The 22,250-nt window shown below is 39.0% G+C and overlaps 4 protein-coding genes and 1 non-coding gene across 5 annotated transcripts; 3 read left to right on the plus strand and 2 right to left on the minus strand.

The window, feature by feature from the left end:
• The first annotated feature begins 242 nt into the window (after positions 1-242).
• On the plus strand, positions 243-6,922 carry LOC147763168 (organic cation transporter protein-like). Its single transcript, XM_087008964.1, has 10 exons — positions 243-748; positions 2,372-2,588; positions 2,808-2,911; positions 3,172-3,326; positions 3,699-3,867; positions 4,210-4,422; positions 4,797-5,020; positions 5,319-5,503; positions 5,801-5,964; positions 6,184-6,922. The coding sequence occupies exons 1-10, from the start codon at positions 606-608 to the stop codon at positions 6,242-6,244; spliced, it is 1,635 nt and encodes a 544-aa protein (XP_086865090.1). The 5' UTR covers positions 243-605; the 3' UTR covers positions 6,245-6,922.
• Trnav-uac (transfer RNA valine (anticodon UAC)) lies at positions 6,765-6,837 on the plus strand. Its single transcript has one exon. It is a non-coding gene; the product is annotated as a tRNA-Val (tRNA).
• Positions 6,923-9,509: 2,587 nt separating the features above from the next.
• On the minus strand, positions 9,510-11,771 carry LOC106164874 (protein trapped in endoderm-1-like). Its single transcript, XM_013542916.3, has one exon. It carries the CDS (start codon positions 11,152-11,154, stop codon positions 10,087-10,089), a length of 1,068 nt encoding a protein of 355 aa, XP_013398370.2. The 5' UTR covers positions 11,155-11,771; the 3' UTR covers positions 9,510-10,086.
• A 136-nt stretch (positions 11,772-11,907) lies between these two features.
• Positions 11,908-21,398, plus strand: LOC106164894 (uncharacterized). The gene is made up of 6 exons (XM_013542935.2): positions 11,908-12,196; positions 13,310-13,432; positions 19,781-19,817; positions 20,158-20,474; positions 20,728-20,926; positions 21,184-21,398. Exons 1-6 carry the CDS (start codon positions 12,094-12,096, stop codon positions 21,218-21,220), a joined length of 816 nt encoding a protein of 271 aa, XP_013398389.1. The 5' UTR covers positions 11,908-12,093; the 3' UTR covers positions 21,221-21,398.
• LOC106164895 (uncharacterized) lies at positions 13,489-19,088 on the minus strand. The gene is made up of 6 exons (XM_013542936.3): positions 18,846-19,088; positions 18,576-18,621; positions 17,591-17,794; positions 16,413-16,519; positions 15,791-15,944; positions 13,489-15,326 (listed from the first exon to the last, which is right to left on the minus strand). Exons 2-6 carry the CDS (start codon positions 18,598-18,600, stop codon positions 15,043-15,045), a joined length of 774 nt encoding a protein of 257 aa, XP_013398390.2. The 5' UTR covers positions 18,601-18,621; positions 18,846-19,088; the 3' UTR covers positions 13,489-15,042.
• Positions 21,399-22,250: the final 852 nt, after the last annotated feature.

The following is a 22,250-nucleotide window of genomic DNA, read 5'->3' on the forward strand; positions in this document are numbered from 1 at the left end:
TCAGAGACCCTTTAAAATTTGTCGAAAACTAGCAAATTAGAGTTGAGGGGTTTTGATCTGTTGATCAATTCGTACTACACGTCCCCGACTGATCAAACAAACTACTACAAGCTGCATAGTACGTGCATACTATGATGCTGGTAAATGATAAAAACAAGCGTGTACACATATTTGCTAAACTGATATATTTCAGTCATACATGTAGTAACGATTGGTGGTGTCGAAACCGTTGATAGGAAGTCAATTTTTATCAATAAGGTCAATGGGAATGCTAGCATGAACTTTTCACCTTTTGTGATATGTCAGCTAGTGCTACCATGAGCTTTATTTTGCATAAAAGTGTGCACCATATAGTAAAACCCGCCATGGGCTTAATGGATCGGAAACTGGGCCAGTTTGGGTGAACAGAATATGATAAATGATGTCAATGTGCATAACTACATCGGCGCAAAACTGAATCAGATTTAAAATCGATTGAGCAGTAAAGGATAAAAACAGTCAAAGGACATAAATCGGATTTGAATCTATCGCAGCACGTAATCGCAAATGGTACCAGAACGTGACGCACTTAATGGTGAGATTAGTGACATCTAAGAAAAACAGTCATGAAGTTTGATGAGATCCTCGAGCACATCGGAGGGTTTGGAAGGTGTCAGGCAAGGTTGCTGGTTCTCCTTGGCATTCCTCCGATAAACGTGGCGTTACAGATGTTAGTCATCGTCTTCCTACAACAAACCCCTGACCACAGGTAAGAACATGTACATACCTCCCCCCTTTATTTGGTTGTCATCTTTTCACATAATAAAGCATCTTCTTGCGAAGATGGGGTCTAAATTCCCTCTACCAGGGCGACAGATTGATTTTTCACAAGTTATTCACAGATATGTATTTAGATAAATAGACAGTTATCTGATTTTTGAAAATTTACCTGTAATATCTGCCACCCATCTGCCACCAGGATTTGAATTGGCCAACGGGATATGTACGGTACTCGTGCTTAACAGCAGGCAAAATGGATTGTTAAAAGTGTCCACAGCGTTTGTGCATGCATGCATGCACGTGTGTGCGTCTGTGTGTGCGTCCAACTTATCAAAACTAGTAATTATTTCTACTTTTAACAGCCTCCAAAATGAGTATTTTGGCATCAACAACTGAACAGGAACTACAACACCACCTGTTGAATGTACCATTTTCGTACTCTGGAGGTCATGTTTGAAAAAAGGAGTAGGCCCTAGTAATCATAAAAATTTACCACAGGTTAATTTAGGCCGTAATCCGATGTTACACTACCCTGAGTGTCAGAGCAACGTAAAAGCTAGCTTGTTAAATATATACCTTGTGATGGAGTCGCTTTTACTAGCTCTGACGAACAGCGACAATCTGAGGGCGTTCTTCTTCAAAATTTTGCCTGGGGCGCTTCCATATTTGGAAGTCACACGTCACAGCTGTGTCCGCCTGGATCCATATTTGGAAGTCATAAGTCTCGTACGTCACAGGTTTGACCGCCTGGAGCTGCCTTTCCCGCCTCGCGCTGAAGTTATCTCGTGCAGACGAGACAAGAAGCAAAGTGCCTGACGAAGTTTGAATTGAAAATATCTTGCAGTCGAAGGTCAGTGCCACAATAGAAGCAACATTCTGCTTTAAAAACTGATTTTGGTGTAGCCATTGCGCAGCCCTTATAGTGGTATCGGGTATACAGTGTAGCTGTCAAATTTGGCACACGGCAAGCACGTGTATTGCGCACGTGTACATCTCAGGACTAAATGTTCTTTGATAAGCAAAAAATACAAAAACATTGGATATATCTTTTCTGTTCGAAGAATATTATTTATTTTTTTACTTTACATCTTAAATACAGCAAATAAAATTAAATAAAGCAGAATTAAATCTGTTTTACGTTTCATTTTGGTCTGATGACATTCAACTGCAGATTCACTGCGGAGCAGTTCTATTTGATTGATGGAAGTGTAACATGGCCGCTGGTCACTAGAGCCGGTATTGTTGATATGGGTTATATATGAAATCAAGATCGAGCTGGCAATACCGGAATCTAGAACCTAGGGTAATGTTACACTAGATTATAACGTTATCTCTACCGGTCCACTCCTTGACTGAATGGTTAAGTCTAATCATCATAATACTATCTTTGCCACCCTTGGAATTACATGTAAAAGTGGTATCATATCTCCGATGGCCTATATAGTATGACTAAGCCACACAGTATGGCTTTATTATGTCAAAGATGTTAAAGAGATTTGGAGGCATACCCAAAACATTTTAGTTTAGCCTGTCATCGCGCAAACCATCTTTTACCTATACGTCCTTAACTTGCTACCCTGCGGTGCATTCAATGGAATGTTTAATGTTGCAGATGCCGTCTTCCAAATTTTTCCAATGACACTTATGAAGTGCAAGGTCCATGGCACGAACATATGATAAATGACACAATTCCAGTTAACGACGAAGATGGAGGGTACGACTCCTGCAGTTACTATGAAACTACTGGGATCTCAGGGAACAAAACAATGGTAGAATGCGACGACTGGGTTTCTGACACATCTGTGTATTCACGGACATTTCCAATGGACGTAAGTTTCTTCTTGCCTTGGTTTTCTTCTTTCTAGTTGTTAAAAATTGGTAATCGTTGTAAGTGGATATAGCTGTAGGATTAATGCTTTAGGTGTCAAAAAAAAAAAAAAAAAAAAAATGAACGAATATTTAGTAGTACATTCTGGTACAAGACACCGAGAATGATGACTTAGTAGGCAATACACTGTAGAGTAAATCTTTTCGGCTTCAATTTCCAGTTCCAGTTGTTGTGTGCCGACAAACCCAAAGTGCGTTTAGGTCAGGTAGTCTTTCTGAGCGGGGTGGCTGTTGGCTCTATAATAGGAGGATTATTGGCAGACTTGTGAGTATTTACTGGTATATGCGTTTAGAGCTTCGACGAATAAAACGTTTTGTTTGTCCAAGTTTACACCAAGTGTGTGAAACTGATAAATACGTGTTGCATATGGAAAAACTACCTATTGCAACACGCTGAAGGTTATTAAAAGGGTTCATTTCTAGTGCGGGCACAATATTGCGTCTGCTGGCATTTACAACTGTTTTGAGGACGATATATAATACTACAGGTAGATGTATTTTATTGCTTCTCCTCATATGTTTCAGCTTGGGTCGAAAGCCGGTGTTTATCTTAGCGTGTCTGCTCAATGGGTGTGCAGGGGTGGCTGCGGCGTTCTCTCCAAACTTCGAGGCTTTTGCCTTGTTCCGATCTCTGGTTGGATTCTCTAACACGATCATTTTTAACACTGGACTTCTCTTGAGTAAGTGAAGACACATTGGCAAAGGTGGCTTGAAGATTCGGTAATCTCTATTCTATACAATCTCCATCCGGCATATGTATAATCTATTATCCAAATATATTAGATAACATCTACTGTATGTTTGTGATATCTCATTCATTAGTGTTTTGCCTAAGCTACCTAAGCTAGTAGATTTTGTTTTAAACATATTAAAACAACGTCAAAAAAAAAAAAAAAAAAATGAACACAGTCCTTGCCATAATTAAAGACAAAAGGACTTCCTTTTACATGTAATTCACCGCTTAGCTGCACTCAAAAGCTCACAATTAATCTATCTGTTATAACAGAATAAATCATATTGAAGACTCACGAATTAATCACCTTCAACTTAAGCACTGGAGCTTGTCGAACCATCTAAACGAATGTTAGCAGGAATGTTACCAGAAGTAACTTTTGCATTGGGACTAACCTTGCTGACTCCTTTGGCCTATGGTATACGGGATTGGAGGTACCTTCAGCTGGCCGTATCGGTCCCATCTTTTCTTTACATATTTTACTGGTGGTGAGTGCCATTTTTCAGTAACAAGAATCTCATTTGATCATGACAAGTCCATAGCAGCGTTCTTTGCAGAGAATTGTTTTACCCATTCTTCATACATTGAAACCCACTTTTAATTTCGGATGTTTTTTCGTGATAAGGAACAACAAAAGTATTGTTTTATCACAAAATCTCTATTCTTAAAAATAAAAACGTTTATTTATTTATGACCTCTTGATTACATTGTTTTCATTCGATGATCGTTCTCATTTCGGATAATACCAGGAAATCCCCATAGTCTGTACTATTCTTAAATTTACATGCATAATAGTAATATTATAAATGATGTTGCCTCTGTTCTTGCAGGTTTATTCCCGAGTCTCCTCGGTGGCTTCTATCCAGAGGTTACACCAAAAGAGCCCAAATAATTCTACAGTGGGTCGCCAAGTTAAACAAAACATCTCTCCCAGCGGCCATGATAAGTAAGACGAGTCTGGAAGACTCACGTCACATCAGCCCACTTGAACTTCGCAAGGCTCCAAGGCTTCTTTTACGTACCGTCATTGCGGTTTTTATCTGGTTGGTAACAAAAGGCACGCCAACTATTATGGAATGTTCTAAATTTGCGTGGCATTTTTGAAAGCTCTGTGTTTTTAAATCGAAATCGCTATAAAAGGGACACTGTTGAGTTACACGTATATTAATATACATATTGGTTAATAAGTAAAAACACGCATAAACGTTAAGATATACGGTACTGCTTTTCAGATTGCAATTGTAAATTTTAGCCGATCGAAAGCATTGTTTTGAAGTTTATTATTCAGGTTCATGCACTAAATTGTCAATACGCGCCACACACATAAAAATGAAATGAGCCACAAGCAGTAGAAGATCTATAACAAGTGCCAGTTCGTTTTTACATATCTACGGCGTCTTCCTTCACCTACTTTTAGGATCGTTATTGCCTTGGCGTATTACGGTCTCACTTTCAATCCGGGCAACTTGGCTGGTGACCTATATATCAATTCCTTAATTATGGCTCTCACAGAGTTCCCTGCGTACTTCATGTGTTTCGTCATCAACAAACTAGGAAGAAGATGGCCGCATGCAATAAGTGCGATAGTCGCTGGCCTTGCTATGATTTGCACACTCTTTCTCGAACTGTACGCCGCACCAGGTACTGTAGCTATACTTTATATAGGTAGTAATTGACATTTATTGAATTAACCCTTTAATTTATATAATGAAATTTTCAAAATATTAAAAAATATGTATACAGTAATACATGTATATCCGTTTTTCATTTTCTAAGTAACTACTTTTAAATCACACAAAATGCTGTTGGTTTCAATTTTCTATGCGTTAAGTCAACATTTAGTGGAATTAGATACGCTCAGAAACATATTTATGTACTCTAACCTACCACAATTATTTTTTCATGTATGAAAGTGCAATGTAAGACTTTTATTTAACAGAGAGCAGTTATAAGAACGCTATCCAAGTGACTCTGTTCATGGTTGGCAAGACCGGAGTTTCGGCCTCATTCGCTATTATTATTATGTGGGTTGGAGAATTCTACCCGACTCCACTAAGAAACTTCGGAATGGGGATTTGCACCATGTTCGGCCGCTTAGGGGCCATGTGTGCACCTATAATAGTGGTAGGTGCCTGGTGTGTTTGTATATATGTATACAAACACATGAGTAAGGCAAAAAAAAAAGTATTCTGTAGCTCGTATTCAGCGTTCGTCATGTAAAAAAATTGCCCCCACTCTTTTATTGCCATTACAGTATATTTTTAATATTTCTATATTTAGGTAGTTGTTAGTATCCCTCTTTGAATTGTTAACTGCGTATGAAAAGTTTACTATTTAGAGCGAAAAATTGAGCCCTATATGGCAATAAGCTGAATATTTTGTTTGAAACAATAATACAGATGCAGATTACCTATTTAATAGGGAGCATTTGAAGGCAATGCCAAACTTGGGAACACTGTCCCATGGATTATATTCGGAGTATTGGCGTTGATTGCTGGAATGTCTTCCCTTTTTCTACCGGAGACGTGCAATAGACAACTCCCAGAGACATTAGAAAGTGCCAATATTTTTGGAGTAAAAGAAAGGTAAAATTACAGGACAGTATGCCTATCCTTAATATTCTAATCATGTTGATGGGGATGTGCTTGGTAAATATGAAATCATTTCAAAAATGTAAGTACAAGCTATTCAATTTCCTTATGATTATCGAAAAAATTTTACAAAATTATTTATTTATTAGAAAATTATTTATGCGCCAATTAAGAAGATGCTCTTGACTTATATAATTTTTATTAATTCTTCAGAAAAGGCCCGACTGCTGACATCAATGGGACGGTATTAGAACCACTATCAGAAAACAGCTAAATAAAAGCAACTGTCGACTGTCAGTGTAAAGAAAAAAGTTACAGACTGTAGTAAATTACATTTGAAAATAATAATACATTCTGCGTTGAAACATTTTAAGATAAAATAATTCCTTTTGAGGTCGCAGCCAAAACAACTGCGATCATTTATTGCCTTTAAGGTAAACATAAATAATCAATATTTGTAGTTTTCAAGTTTGCATTTTATGCGTTTACTTTGCATTTATAGCTAAGAAATCCTTAGAAATGAAGTATTATATTATTATTATTATTATTTTTATTATTATTTTACGCATTCAGTCTCGTTGAACATAATCTGTTTTTCTTTTAAATAAAACAATAAGTTTATAATAGTGAAGTGGTAATCACGTTTGCATTACTTGCAAAAAGGATCCAGGCTTGCAACCTGTCAGAACCAGTATTTTCGAGAATTGATTTATTAATTAATTTATTTATTTATTTAGTTTGGTAGTCATGTTGTTCAGAGGCAAACGCCCATGTCATTTATATTGTTTAGCTAGGGTTCTGTAGTGTAGTGGTCATCACGTCTGCTTTACACGCAGAAGGTCCCAGGTTCGAAACCTGGCAGAACCAATACATTTTAGAAAATCTTTCAGTAGGCATGTTATTCAGTCACAAATGGCCATGAACATTGTTAATAAATACCCTAGGTTCTAGATTCCTGTATTGCCAGCTCGATCTTGATTTCATATATAACCCATATCAGCAATACCACAGCAGTAAAAGATTAGTAAAAGTGACTCCCAGGTATATTTAATATTTATCAAGCTAACTTTTACGTCATTCAGGGTATTTAAATAAAATAAATATTAAAATAAATAGCCTTCTGTAGTATAGAGATGACCACGCCACGTCTGCTTCACACGCAGAAGATCCAAGTTTTGAAATCTCGCCTTCGAACCTTCGAACTTTCATAAAGAAAAAGGTCCTGTTGTGCAGTGGTCATCATGACTGCTTTATTCAACCCCCCCCCCCCCCCCCCTGCTGAACAAGATGTTAAATGGATAGATAGATAGTGGTGGTAGAAATACAACTTGAAACAGCCCAGTGGCGGAGTTAAGGGGGGGGGGTCAAGGGGTCCTGACCCCCACCCCCTTCGTTTTTGGTTCCCTCTTGAAATTATAATTTTGACTAGCTGAATCATAATCCTAAACCGTATCAAATGGCACCGTCCACCCTCTAAAATACCAAAAAGTTTCGGGGTCCTTCAGCGGGCCCCGAACCCCACACCAAGGCCGGCTATGAATCCGCGGACCCCCCAACCTTCAAATAATCCTGGATCCGCTCCTGCAGCAAACAGATATCCAACCACATATGTACCTTTAAGAGAATCTTAGACACACGTGCTACTCGAAGTGATTCTCTGCACTTTCGTATTTTTGTTAAGGCCACACTTTTTTATTTTTATGGATGACATCCTGCGCGCGCACCGATTTTCGCCCGTTCTCCGAAAAAAAAAAAAAAAAAACCCTCCCCCCCAGCCCCCAACGAAGTCGGTTGTTGCAAACGTCATTACTGAATTTGCCAGGAAATGAGCTTTCTGCGCATGCGTATTATCGCCACGTGGAAATGTGGCCGCTGTGCCGTCAAATTCATCTCTAGGATTACTTTCAAATTACACGACAATTAAAGTCATAAAGAGAACGGGTGCCGTCGTTTTGGATTGGTATGCCATTGATATTGGGCATGGAGATATCACCTTTTGACAATTGTGCGAAAGGCTGGCTGCCGCCAGCGATTATGGCCCGAAAAATTTCAGTGACATTCTGTACAAAGCAGCACATAGGCTACCAGGTTTTCTGTAGCGAAAAAAGGGTTGACAAGGGCGTCGAGGTATTTGGTGGGCTGAAGGTCAGACAGGCCACCTGACAGTTTGGCCGTGTGAGTCGAAGTAGACAAAATCGTCCGAAATGACCTTTAATAGATTTGGTAGTATTAAGCATATCTTTGCATCATTTTTTAAACATTTCTGTGAAGTGTTCAAAATGTTTTAATATTCTGAGAATACAAATAAAGACACACTGTTTGTTTGATATTTGTTTTATTGATTGCTATACCAACAAAATGCATGAAATAACCTTAATAGATTTTGTAATAAGAATTATATCTATTCATGACTTTTTTTTTACATTTCTACGAAGTATTCACAATGCTTTACTATTTTGAGAGCATGGATAAAGACATATTGTTAGTTTGATACGTGTTTCTGTGGTAAAATTTGTGTTTCCAGCTGTGTACTGACAGCATTCCTTTACTTAAGCAGTATTTTTTTTTTTTTTTGGACTGTTTTTTTTTTTTTTTTTTTCGCCCTCTCGCACCGATTTTGGGGTACCCAGAGGATGACATCCATAAAAATAAAAAAAGTGTGGCCTAAGATGAGATATGAGGCAAAATAATGCTCTCGATTACTGGTGTCGGGATCAAAATGTTAGATCTTGTTAAACTTCCCGTGATATCATGGACACTATTTTTCTCTATAAACAGCTGGCAAAACGAATGTTAAAACCCAAAGGAAAAATGATCTTTTTGTTATTGTTCTCGTATATTACAATGACGCAAGCAAAATGCTGTCGCGTTTATTTTTAACACGAGTGTCGGATAGCAGCAAGCATCTGTCTATGATAACTTAGTTTTACTAGTAATCGAATATATTCGCCCATATATTTGTTCTTCTCTCACGTCGCCTTGTCATTTTTCTAGGTGAAGTATCTATAAATTCTGCGTACGTGCGACGCGTGGATAGAAAAAGTAGAAACCAAATGCTTTCATCTACAATGTTTGGATGCAACGGGAGATAAAAGACTCTATTTCACTTTATTCACCCTAGTGTGGATGGTTTTGTTTACTCTTCCATTGTAATAACTTAGCCGCTTTTCATCTAAATATCGGTGAAGTGTTTTGTACAGTTATCAAACAGGAGGAAATATTAAGAGTGAAACTAATGGTCTTGATAAGACTACCAGTTTTCACGACACGACGATATGTTTTTTTTCATTCTTTTTAAACAAGCATTTGAACGCGTTCGTTTTCCCTAAATACTCGCTGGTGTATCTCAAATCCCTTTTTACCGGAAAGCACCGGATCACAACTTTGTCATTAATTTTGCAGAAAAAATGTTAGAAAAGTTAAAATTCTTTAAAACATCTGGTCTTTCATCAAATATCGAAGAAAGCACCTTGAAGTAAAATAACTTATATTATTTTTCTTAACCTATTACAAAATGTATAAGGGATATTTTTGAGGGATCGGCATTTATAATTGAAAACAAGCAGATTTCATGATTGTTCTTCGGCACTTTTGAAGTTTTTATTCCTCTATTATTTATAATAACTTTACACGTGTAGAAGTAGCGTTCCTCATTCATAGATTTCTTCATTTCACAGTGTATGCAATAAAGCTTTGTCCAGAACCACACTTTACTCACTCAGGTTTTTATGTGCGCAATCTTCAGTCCTTTGACATAACAAGTCTACTTACAAATAAAAACCTGCACAAACCGGTGTAACGAAACTGAGGGTCCGTGTGACAGAAAGTCCGCACTCCATTTAGTTATAATGGTTAGGGTTAGCTTGACCTAAGAGGGTCAAATTCTAGGGCGAAGCTTACCTGTACAAATGATTTGGAAGCGGACTTTCTGTCGTGGGGGACTCTCTGTCACGTGCCACCGATCAATGTTCATGCACGTACACGTGCAAGAAAAAGCGCGTACTGCCTGCGATTTCTTTCCTCTTTCGCTTTAATGTCACTTGCAATAACTGCAATCTTCGTGTCAGTTTTTCCAAGAAGAAATCTCCATCAAAAGTTCGCCAAATACATAAAATATCACGCATGTTGTGGCACGTATACAGAAGACAGCGGCATTGATCCCCGCTGTGTGTCCAAAGGCACCGGAGCTACACGGTTCACCGAAAAGCAACGGCATAAGTTCATTGCTCTGTAAGCGTCACGGAAAGTCTGGTTCATTAAAGCGTATACGACCGGGTTGACAATGGAAGATGAGTAGATGAGAAGGTAGGTCCCCTCCGTGTAGAATGAATTCAATGCGCCGTCCACTTGAAGAACATTCACAATAAAGCATGGCGTAATGGCCACAACAAATGACAAATAACATATTCCAAACATCTGGGCAATTTTCGTGTTTTGACGCATCTTCTGGGCTTGATGGCGCACGGCCTGGTTTATATTTATCATCCGTCTTCTGTTCAGGAACACACTGACGCTGATATGGGTGAAGCAGTAGATCATAGAAAAGTTTGGAAAGCATATGAAGACGACCAAAAATGTGTTCCTGAATTCTGCACTTTCTGACTGGAGTATAGTACACCTCTGTCTGTAAGGGTCAAAGCCAGCTTTGCCAACCGTTCCGGTCAGTACAGGAAGGAGAATCAACAGGGGCAGTACGTAGCACGTTATGGAACAAACCACGTAGACGATCTTCTCCGTGGTTGGATTGCACAGTGTTATATGCTTCACAAACCACACTATGTATATGTAGCGCTGCACGGTAATGCACATGAGGCACAAACCTGACGACGCAAGAACGAGGAACGTAGCGCACCCGATGAAGGCGCAAAACGGCTCCCCAAGGTTCCATTTTCCGGTGAACCAGCCGTAACAGTCAAAAGCTAAAAATAAAGAATGCACAGGGCCGTTGTTGATGCTTAGGTTAACAATTAGAATATACGTCGGCGAAGCGCGCATCTGCTTACTGTGAACGATGGCAAAAATCACGAACACGTTGGTAGATAACCCTAACAAAAGGATGATGATGCCCACGACACCCCATAGGACCTGTGATCGAACTGCATCCTCGGCGCCGTTTGGTATCGATGTATTTAATTCTTCTAATGTTTTATTCATTGCTATTTCAACAAACGTGGTGTCCATCATTTAATGTGTCACGCCGGCTGTAGGTATGAGCGTAGAGCTGGAGAGATACTGTTGCGCAATTCTTCAGGCAGCGGAACGCGCTGTGATGGCTTATCTTTTGCCTCTGTTGTCTTTTATACAGCGTCAGTTCAGAAGGCTGTCGATTAAAGCATGCAGTAGGCATTAGACGCTTGGAGAAGAAAAATTAACTTCCTGGGAAATTTAGCACTTTTTGTTATGACCAAGGTATGCACTATTTTAAACTGTTGGGGGAACTGTTGTAAAAACCTTTTTTTCAGTTTTAAATTTCCAATTTCAATTTACTATTTTCTACCGTCTAGAGTGAAATTCACCGGTCGCTATCCCCATCAGACGAGTTTCTGAAAAATGCCTCCTCTGGTTTTCAACGATCTCGTATAATCATTAGATTTTTTTTGTATTCTATTCAACGTCAAGAAGACACGTGTTAATCTGCTAATCTGATTGCATTCAGCTAAAGTCCCCGCGAAGTTGGATCGATCTTCGTAGAACGCTAGGGCGTTAGTCCGCGAATTTGAATTTCAGAACAAGTTGATCCGCGGACTAACAGATCGCGCGTGGGCAGCGGAAGGGATAAAGTGTCATATTTGATCCGCGTTTCTGTTAGTCCGCGGATCAACTTGTTTTGAATGTGCCCATAATCTCACTGGGAGTGAGCCCTAAGCTAACAGTGTACGCTAGACTTCAAATACATTTTTATCCAAGGCAGAGGTGCTTCTGTGAGACTTGTGTTAGTTAATTATGTAAGTGAACGGTTCACTCAGACTATTAATCAAAAAATATATACGCCCTTGCCAGCTTTAAACTACAAAATCCGGTTGGCGACGTGATATCTGTCAGTGTAACTTACAACCCGGGCACGATTTGGTTAAGAGCCAACGTGTGGTACGATATAGACAGACATTTGAACACGCTGCCAAGATGGAAGAGGCTCCTTTCATTCTGTGCGCCAGACTTGCAGTCATTGTGCTCGTATATCTGTGCACCTTTACTCTGCAATGTGAGGCCCAGTACTGTCGGTGCGGTGAGTACCATTAGGAAATACGGAATGTAATATGTGCTACATGAATATCTGACGCTCATTGTAAGCCTTCACTGTACAACCTTTATAGCAGAGCAGTTCTGATATTCAATGTATGTAAGGTGGCGACTCCCCGAGAATATAGGGGAGACCGGGCTAGTTGGCCGGGTAGGGGTAAGTTGGCACCCTATACTTAAATGCAGTTAGTATCCCATGTAAACGTTATAAAATACTTTTTTTACACATTTTACCTTATTAAATTGATTTTTGAGAGTCTTTGATGAATTTAAGTAGTTCAAATGAGGCAAAATATTGAGATTTCTATGCGTTACGTTGTATTTGTTGTAAGAACCAAAATATCTATTAATTAAACTTGTTTTGTTTTAATTAAGAATAAGCTAATAATGGTATTAAGCAGGTTTTTAATGAATGAAAACGAATAATAAATTTTCGTTTTAAAAGAATCTAACAAAGTCGGTCTTAAACTGGTAATTATTTAACAAACCATTGACTTTGCTTTAACAATGGTCTATTGCGTGCAAAGGATTGTGGTCTATATAGAGGGTCCAACTTGTCCCGAGCCAAGGGGGGCAACTAGCCCCAGGTGCACAATTTTTAGATCTAAGGATTGCCATTCATGGTGCAAGACTGGACTACGTTATAAGTATACTTTATTCCATCAAAAGCCTAAGAAAATATATTTTTTAATCTCTTAAACAAAATTACTTTTAAGTGCAAAAATCGTTTATTTGAACTCACCGCTTAAGTATAACTTTTTAACGCCCGACACTTCCTTAGCATTGTAGGCTACGATCATTTTACAAGATTATGTGGCCAATTTTTTCTACCTCGTAGTTACTTTTTCAAAAATTGACGGGGGTTCCAACTTAGCCCAGGGTCCAACTAGCCCCGGTCTCCCCTACATTTGTGTGTGTGTGTGTGTGTGTGTGTGTGTGTGTGTGTGTAAAAATAGTGAAAAGAAATTTGGATTTTAAAATGCACTAAAATGCAACATATGATTAAAGGACGCCCTGTTGTATTCATGACCTCCATCAGTTGCAGTAATAAATAGTATCTTGTTTTAGTGTGTGCTCTACTATTTACATCTTGTTTTAGTGTGTGGAGATATTCGCCTGATGACCTCCTGCAAGGATTATCTCAGTTCGAACATGAATTATGGAAGCGGATATTACTGGATATATCCAGACAGTGGTGACATCTCCAAGCCGATACAAGTGTGTAAGTTCTCATCTGAAATACAGCTATATTTACGTAATGACAACTAGGAATGGAAGTCCGGGGTCCGATGTGATTATTCAGGTTAGGGTTAGTCGTAGTTTTAAAGTGAAGAATGACAACGATCTGGAGCTTTCGAACGTTAATTAACCGAGTACCTTTTCCCACAATTTCACAAGTATTTAAACTCTACATCTGCTTACTGATCATGCATTAACTTGTTTTCTTTCCATTGCCTTTGCGTGATTACAAAATATTTTCCATTAGCATGTTGCCAATCACCATGCAACATTTCCTTATTAGGTAATCCCTAAGAGACTTGTTTTCAATTAAAGATATCTGAAATATTATTTGTATTACTCATGCTTGGACCTTATCCAAAACTCAGTTATCATGTGATAAACAGATGATCAAAATTAAAATATGTTATGGAATTAACCAATCACATAAACTGTTACTGACTTTGACCTTTTCCATCTTTTTCTGACACTAAAAACATATTCTACACTTGTTGACTCTTGATGAAACTTAACTTACACTCAATAACTCCCTATCCTTTTACTCTTTTGACTCCGTTTTAATTGTCATCTGTAATTAGTTAAAGTGTAAGTCATTCGCTTTACAACAGTAGTATTGGGGTTAGATTCAGAAACCTTCGCCGGGCATCCAAAACTCGTACCTTAAGGATAGGTAAAACCAACTCCAGAAGAAAAGTGTCATTTCTAGATGAGAGGTGTGCATAATTTTTACTATATTCATGTAGGCGCTATAAATTTGCTACGTACGCTGTTGTCGTCCGGCCCCACTTGCGTAACTGACAGCAGGGCTGCATCCATGGCTTTCCCTTTTATGGAAAAGGGGGGAGTCTATGAGGGCAGTCAGAATAAGTCGATTCGCGGACTAACAAATCCGCGGACTAAATATGGTCGACTCACTTAAAAGTAGTGCCGACTAATTTCCTGACGGCCTCCCCGCCTCCACACGCACCGTCGCTGCAGGGACTTTGCAATTTAACGTCGGAACCGAGATTCAATCCGTTTAATGGTGCGTGTGGAGGCGGGGAGACCGTCAAGGGGTTGCTTTTAAGTGAGGTCGGCCATATTTAGTCTTCGGATCATCTGTTCTGAATACGCTCTATGCTAATTGTAACAAAAGACGCATATTTCATAAATGTGTTTATTCCATTCTCTCTCTCTCTCTGATGACTCACTCCTTCCGCACACCCAAAGACACGTTTCCCCAGAAACTGATGTCCATGTACTAATCGCAGCGAAGAGGGTGCCCTTCCTTACATTCTATCTTGCATATGCTAAATGTTGCGTGCAAAATGTCCATATAACTATCTATGAAGAACGTATAAAGACTCCTAATCATTTTCCGTAATGAATCCCTTACCATAGTAATGATAGTTATAAACCACTAAATGTCAGTCTTACTATCTCATGATTAGCAATTATTCAACTGCGGTGTTTAAGTCAAAGCGTTATGCATCCACTGGTACGAAGTTTAAATGACAAAAATATGTCCAAACTTGCTTGACAAAGAAGGCAACTTCAGTTACTATTTAATGCTGACAAAACAAAATTTTAATAAAACTTCCAGGAAAAAAATTCCTAACAAGGTGAACCTTTTGTTGGTACACACGGAGGCGCACAGATAAAATTCAGCGGAGTCGCCTGATTTCCGAAGGCGAATATGTTTAATACATTGACCCATGCAAGGAGAAATGGCGAACAAGCCACAGTTGCGGGCGCGCGTCTCCCCCTTGATCTAGCTTCACCCATGGACAGAAATTCCGGTCCCATGGAACTTCCCGTTTCGCCCTTACTTTTTCTAGACGGATGTGCCATCATCCGAGTTCCCTGATCTTCCTCAGTTGCTCCATATAATTTGGATACTGCGAGAAAAGATACAACGTACAGAGAGTGAACAGAATGTTGTACATTGAATAATAAAGTGATTGAGTATAAACGTGTCACTGTACATGGCATCTCTGTGTGTGGTCTGTCCATTTTGGAAAATGACTAGGTCGAAAAGGTTGTTTCGTTTAGGGTTGCTTAAATTGACGTGTATGTTTATGATATTAAAAGAACGGTAGTAGACAGACTTCTTATCTAGCCAATTCTGTAGTGTAGTTCTACTTTGTTTTTTTAATACCCGTCATGATTTAATATTAAAAGAAGCAACATTCTTAAAAGAAGCAACATTCTGAGTATCAAAACAGTTTAGGCCTACTGTACTTGATGATTCCATTTCTATATGGACATGTACAACATAATATGTAGTCCACGCCTAAAGCTAATTCTCTATTTCTAAAAATAGTAATCTGAACGCTAAGAACAGTGCTGTTCTCATTCGTACCTTCCCGTTTTCGTCTTCCTGGTGGTACCACAAAACCGGGCGTAATCGGCAACGTTCCAGTTCCCACGAGGTTGCACGTGTCCTCTACGCATGCCCATATAGGCACTTGGAAGCTGTATTCCACCGTCAGTTGACACAGAAACAACACGATAGGCTAGAAGTGGAGCATAGACGAAATAAATGAAATACGTGTGGATAACAAAACACAGGCATAGTAAATCTATTTGTGGTGATAATACAACATTAAGAAGCTGGAATATGTGTTGATTACAAAATATAAGCCAAATAATTGATGTGTTGATAAAACAACATTAAGAAGTTAATTGTGATATAGATTGATAACAAAACATACAAAGAGAATATAAGTGGATAAACTGTATGTTGATAATTGAACATAAAACCTGTAGGCAAAGTGGTTGAGCGAAGCTCTTATAATATGAATCAAACAGTAGGATAGAGCTCAATGCTTGCGCACCTTGCAAGGAACTTAAAGAATTTCGTATGTTTTAATTGAAAGACCAATAATCTGTTCAACAGTTATGTGCGGATGTGCGTATGTGCGTGCGTGCGAGCGAGCGAGCTTGTGTATGTAGGCGAAGTGATGGCAATTCCGCTGACATACCGTAAAGAATTCAGTGAAAGCAGTCGGCAATCCTAGACTGTTTATACCAATGCAGTCAAATGTCTTAGTATTGCAGTCTTGGTCATTTTGGCAGGCCAATCCTTGAACTGCAATGATATGCACATCAGTAAACTTTGTGAAATCAATAAACAAAAATTAACTCTGATGTTCACAATCAAATATTGTTCTATTACCAACTGCACGTACGGATTTAAGGCCATGTAATGTAGACATACTCGGCGTAGCCTGTAGCTCGTTAAGATTTCAAAATAAAAAAAATTGTACTGACAATTTCATCGCACGCCGCCCGCCTGTATAAATGTAATCTAAGCTTTAAAATCGTGTCTATGTAATTACTCCGAGATTCTCATAAAGATACACTGTCGCACGCGACATCAACCCCTTAATCCCCAGCATGGAGCAAGGGGCGCCCAGGCACCGTTTTCATTATTATAGTGATTTAATGTATATGTTCTTTTGTGTTTAAGTAATTGCCAATGTCTGTCACTGATATAGGATGTACCTGTCTGATATTGGTTGGGTGCGCCGCACAAGAGGAAGATAGTTCTGTTTGATTGCATGGAAGATACCATACAGTAAATAATGTTGAGGGCTGCCTATTATCAAATTCATATATTGGTAGTTAACAGATGGCTGGACAAATTTCTTCATATTTCAGCTGCCTTGTGTCAAGGAAAATTTTGGCAAAGAGATACTTAGAGTGTGTTTCACGTATCCTAAGGAAATCTGGCCACGTTTGGACATGGTGGTCGAACAGAATAAAAGGAAATGACTTGCCACAACTAGACACACACGCTTCCAAGTAGCAGATACGACCAGACGCATTCCAAGTCTTTTAGCAGGCGCATCATCATTTACTGACATATCACCGAGAAAACGGGGAAAGTCATAACAACCCCAATATTGCGCTTTAGACATTGACATAATCTTGAATCTTGAAAATTTTAACAAATCCCTTCAAAACACCAACGTTTTTACAATTTAAAAAAATTAGCAAGGTATACCATGTCAAAAACTGTTGACAATAAACCATCCATGTAAACTTTAAAATCTGACCGTCTTCCGGAAGACCCAGAGGACGGCCTCAATCCGCCCCTGGTACTACGTGTAATGGTATGAAGAGGATAAGAGGCTTGTAAATCGCAAAAATCACTTACTGCTCTGGCACCTTCCGTCCGGCAATGGCACCGCCGTGAGCGGGCAGAGACACGCCTGGAAAGAGCCGACTATTATCGGAAACAGCAGCGGGTTCCGTACACATCGGGTGTTATCGCCACATGCCAGTGGTGGGAAAATATTGTCCGCTCCCAGTGAAGTTGAACAAGGCCGGAACAGGCTTGTGCTGTTATCGTTTGTGTACCCTGGAGAAAATAAGGAATAATCTATACAGAAAATGACTTTTGTCTATAAAATATAACTTCTTTATTTTGAAAAGCGTGTAACAAAATGTCGTAATTTCAGACTCCAAAAAACGTGCTAAAACGTGTTCTAAAGAATATAAAGATAACACCGTGACGTGGCGTTTGGATATTTTTCACATTTATACAACTTCCGACATCCATGTGAGAATGTGAGAGTGTCGTCCCAACCCACCAGCTTGTAAAGTTCATGGGGACTCTCGCTGAATGTATTCTGATTAACAGATTAACACGATTCCTCTTGTTTTCAATAGACTCGTATGATCGCCAGCTTCTCTGTATTCTACTCAACCCCAGGAGGAGGCGTGTTAGTCTGTTAACCTGATTGCATTCAGCGAGAGTCCTCGTGGCGTTAGTGCACACCGGCTATTGCGACCCCACTCATTATGAACGCCCCCATAGTTACAGTGGAGCCAAGTTGCTTACTGCGTTGTAACATTTGAGGAAGGCCTGCCTGTACATTTCTACAGTTAACAACTACAACTTATTATCTGTACATTTAATATTCAGTTGCCAGAATAAGATCATTAATAGGCCTATAGTTGTGATGTCAAAAGAACAGCAAAAAGTTAAATTCTGTGAGTTTTCTGTAGAAATTGAAAAGCTTAACGACCCGTTTAACTGTCACGTTTTTAAGACACAAAATGGTTGGCAAAATTGTTCTGTTTCCTGCAGATCCAGATATCTATATCTACTTAATGAAGTACAGGCAAAGATAGTATACCTATAAGTGGCGGAATGTCTGCCATACTTCACCTTTAAATGATGGTCTGAAAAAAAAAGAAGAAAAAAAATCACAAATCGCTTTAATGTAAATCGAATTAAACCAAATAAACGCGTCCAGTGACAAAACGAACATACATGAAAACATGGTAATGCTAATCTTATTATATCTCTTTTTTTAAACCAGGTGTTTTTTTTTTTTTTTACATATACAGTACTTGTATTTCACATGTACAACACTGGTGAATTGTCACAATTATCTTGTATCTACCTGCGAGAATATCTGTGCTGGCGAATACTTCGTGGTCCCTTCAAGCCCCTTAACGTCCACTGTAGTCGTTCTGGACGAGCAATACACGCTCTTAGATGGCAGATCTTCCTTTACCGGTAAATTTAGAGCCGCCCCTTTACTTGATTGGATGCGACCTATTTAAGAGGAAATTAACAAAAAAAAATATAATATTTAAATAAGCCATACACACACATATATATGCTCGTCAATGTCAACGACCCGGCTAAGATTCCCTTTTAAAATATATGATGCGGAGATATCTTGTATGCTAATTGCCAATATCTTGTATGGCTAATTGTGGAGCGTGCATTTAATTGCTGATAATCTCGAATATGTTAATGTCGTAAATATAGCAATTTGTATATAGATAGGAAGCATCTTTATCATTTTAAATAGTAATTGCTTGGTCATAGCATGGTCTAAATTACGAATTATGTCCAAGGTTATGGTTATGCTTATGATAATCCGCGGGATTGTTACCTTGGCAGCAGTATTTTAATCAAAGCGTTTTATCTTCGAATGGTCGAGAGAAACCCTAGACTCATTCTTAAGCATTTTATTTCCGTAAGTTTATGTTTACTTTTGATTTATTATCATGTATTTTATTTTCACATCAACCTTGCCAGTCCAGAGGACCTGTGACATCGGAAAATCTTGCAGATCCTCTAGCATTTCTAGCGGACATGAACAGTCGGTCACGCAGTTTCCCCATGTCTGCAGCCTTGTACATGTACCAGTATAGTTATCGATGCTAATTTACCTTAGCTCATTCTAATTTGGCGGAACTGGATAGTTTTTTATATTGATAATCAAGCGAACAATCAGAAAAGGTTTTCGTAAATAGGGAAGTCAGCAATTTTTTTCAATGAATATTTAGCACTGTTTATAATAATAATACATTTATATTTATTTAGTTTGTGATCAAGAAACAGATGGCGGAGGATGGCTCAGGTAAAAAAATCTAGAGCGATAGTTGATATTCAAGGTGGTTGAACTCCCAAGACTGAAGTGCGGAACCCTCGTGCTTTCAAAAAAAAAATAAATAAATAAATAAATAGATAATTAAATAAATAAATAAATAAATAAATATAAAAAATAGCAAATCCGAGTATGGAAGTAAAAAGAGCATAACTGTGTCTCAACTTTAATCTTATCACATATGAAGGACTTCAGATTAATTTTTTTAAAATGCACGTCAACATTTTGATTGGAACTTGACCTCGATACATGCAGCTCGATCCATATCTTGTTCATGTTTATACACAATCTTTCTCGTTAACGTGATTTCCAGATTATATTACAAATCCGGTCCTGCAACCTGCCATAGCTATCCAGGGTTTAAATGGACAAGCGACCTTGTGAATAGTATGGGAGTTTACCAGGGAATATCTCAGCTGGCCGTTAGCGATTCCGAGCAGACTGTTAACAGCAGTGGCTCTTGGGTACTGGAGAACGCCAAATGGAATAGATTTGTGGCATGTGATGCCAACAAAGTATGTAGCCAGGGAGCACTGGAGGCACAGTACGGTTTCAGTGGCGATGACGTCATTGCGAATCTTGCTAACTGTCGTACACCTACCAATTCTTCCTGGTCACAGGCGTATACTGGTAAGCATAGGTTACTGTGTGCTTTTTAATAGTGTAGACTGCATGTACGCGAAAGGGTTAACAGTCAATAAATAGAAATATACCTTTCTTCGTAGACCATGCAGTTTTGTCTTTGTACAGTGTTATGGTGGATCCTAAGATGATCGAAACTGAGGCCCCGTTAAACCATCAAACAGAGTAAGCCCACCATTCTCATCGTACAGGTTTGGGTTAGCATGACGTAAACGGGTAATGACCAATTTTTTTTTCACAGGAGGTTACGCGTTTGTGGCTGGTCGCCTGGCCACTTTTGGGACATGGAGCCGAATGCATTATGGTTGTAACACCTGGGTGAACGTAGGGGACAACACGACGTTTCGCTTTGGGGGTGGTGTGCACCACAGTGGAGAATTCGTCCACACCTCGTGCAATGATTACTATCCTAATCAAAGGAACAGCGTGACTTCCAAATGGTAAGAATGGCGAGTGTTTTCCCGTCTTTTTTGTCTGTTTTGTTTTGTTTTTGCAAGCTTACTTTAGTTTCCTCCCATCTCCAATTAGACTCCATTAGAGCCAGAACCTTATGAATTTTATAATGTCTTCTGATGGTGTCATCTACATACATACATACATACATACATACATACATGATTTCTTACTTTGGTGTGCTTATAATTTTCGTATAATTCAAGCAGGGGTTTTAGCATAAAATTAAAATATCTCTTTCCAGGAATACTGACAACGTGCGTGTCATCTGGATTCGTTAGCAGAGGTGAACGTGGGCACGATACACGGAAGTGTTTGATGTAATCTGCTCTAAAGATATATCTGATGCATTTTTCAAGACTGCCATTTAAAATTTACTTTAAATCAATTTTCCTATTCCTAAGATATGGATAAAATCCGGGCTTGTAAAATAGGAAAATAAACATGATTGTGCCTTAATCTTGAGCATTGCAGTTGAAATGTCATCCATCACACAACCCACCTTTGCCTACTCCTCCGGTCCATCTCGTGGACCATCGGCTCTCTAAATCGTCCCAAAAATTTCTAGTAAACATCATCTTTGTTCGATTTAATCCACAATTTAATCAATTTAATCCACTGTCATTCTAAAGTTCAATCGCCTCGGGTCAAAGAGCTCATTCACATTGACACCATCGATCTACGTAGATCGACCCAACTCCACGGGGACCCTCGCTGAATGCAAGCAGTTAAACAGATTAACACGCCTCCTCTTGTTCCCAACGTACTCGTATAATCAACAGCTTTTCTGTGTTCTGTTCAACACCAGGAGTAGGCATATCATTCAGTTAATCTCCTTTGGCGATTTCTGAAAACAAAAAAAAAAAAAAAGAAAACACCAATGGCCCCCTCTTGAAATTAGAATTTTGACCAGCTGAACCAAAGTTCTAAACCGTACCAAACGGCACCGTTCGCCCTCTAAAATACCTTTTTTTTTTTTTTTTTTTTTTTTTTTTTTGGGGGGGGGGGGGCGCTTAAGCGGGGGAGGGAGGGTCGGCTTCGCATCTGCGAACCCCCCTTCAAATAGTCTTGGATCCGCCCCTGATCTGATTGCAATCAGCGAGGTCACTGCGAAATTGGATTTACTTACGAAAACAGTTCATAGAAATGAGCCCTTACATGAAAAAGACAGCACCGAATAACCAAACAGTTTACACGGGTGAATTAATTAAGTCTACAGGTCGGTAAGTGGTGGGCGGTCTGAAAATTGCATCCACAGCGTAGCAATAACCGCAGTTTATGTAAATTCACTTTGTTCCTTTTAGTTTTAGT

Source organism: Lingula anatina, chromosome 3, assembly GCF_051362555.1.
Source record: "Lingula anatina isolate TDL-2025a chromosome 3, LinAna3.0, whole genome shotgun sequence".
Classification (NCBI taxonomy): domain Eukaryota; kingdom Metazoa; phylum Brachiopoda; class Lingulata; order Lingulida; family Lingulidae; genus Lingula; species Lingula anatina.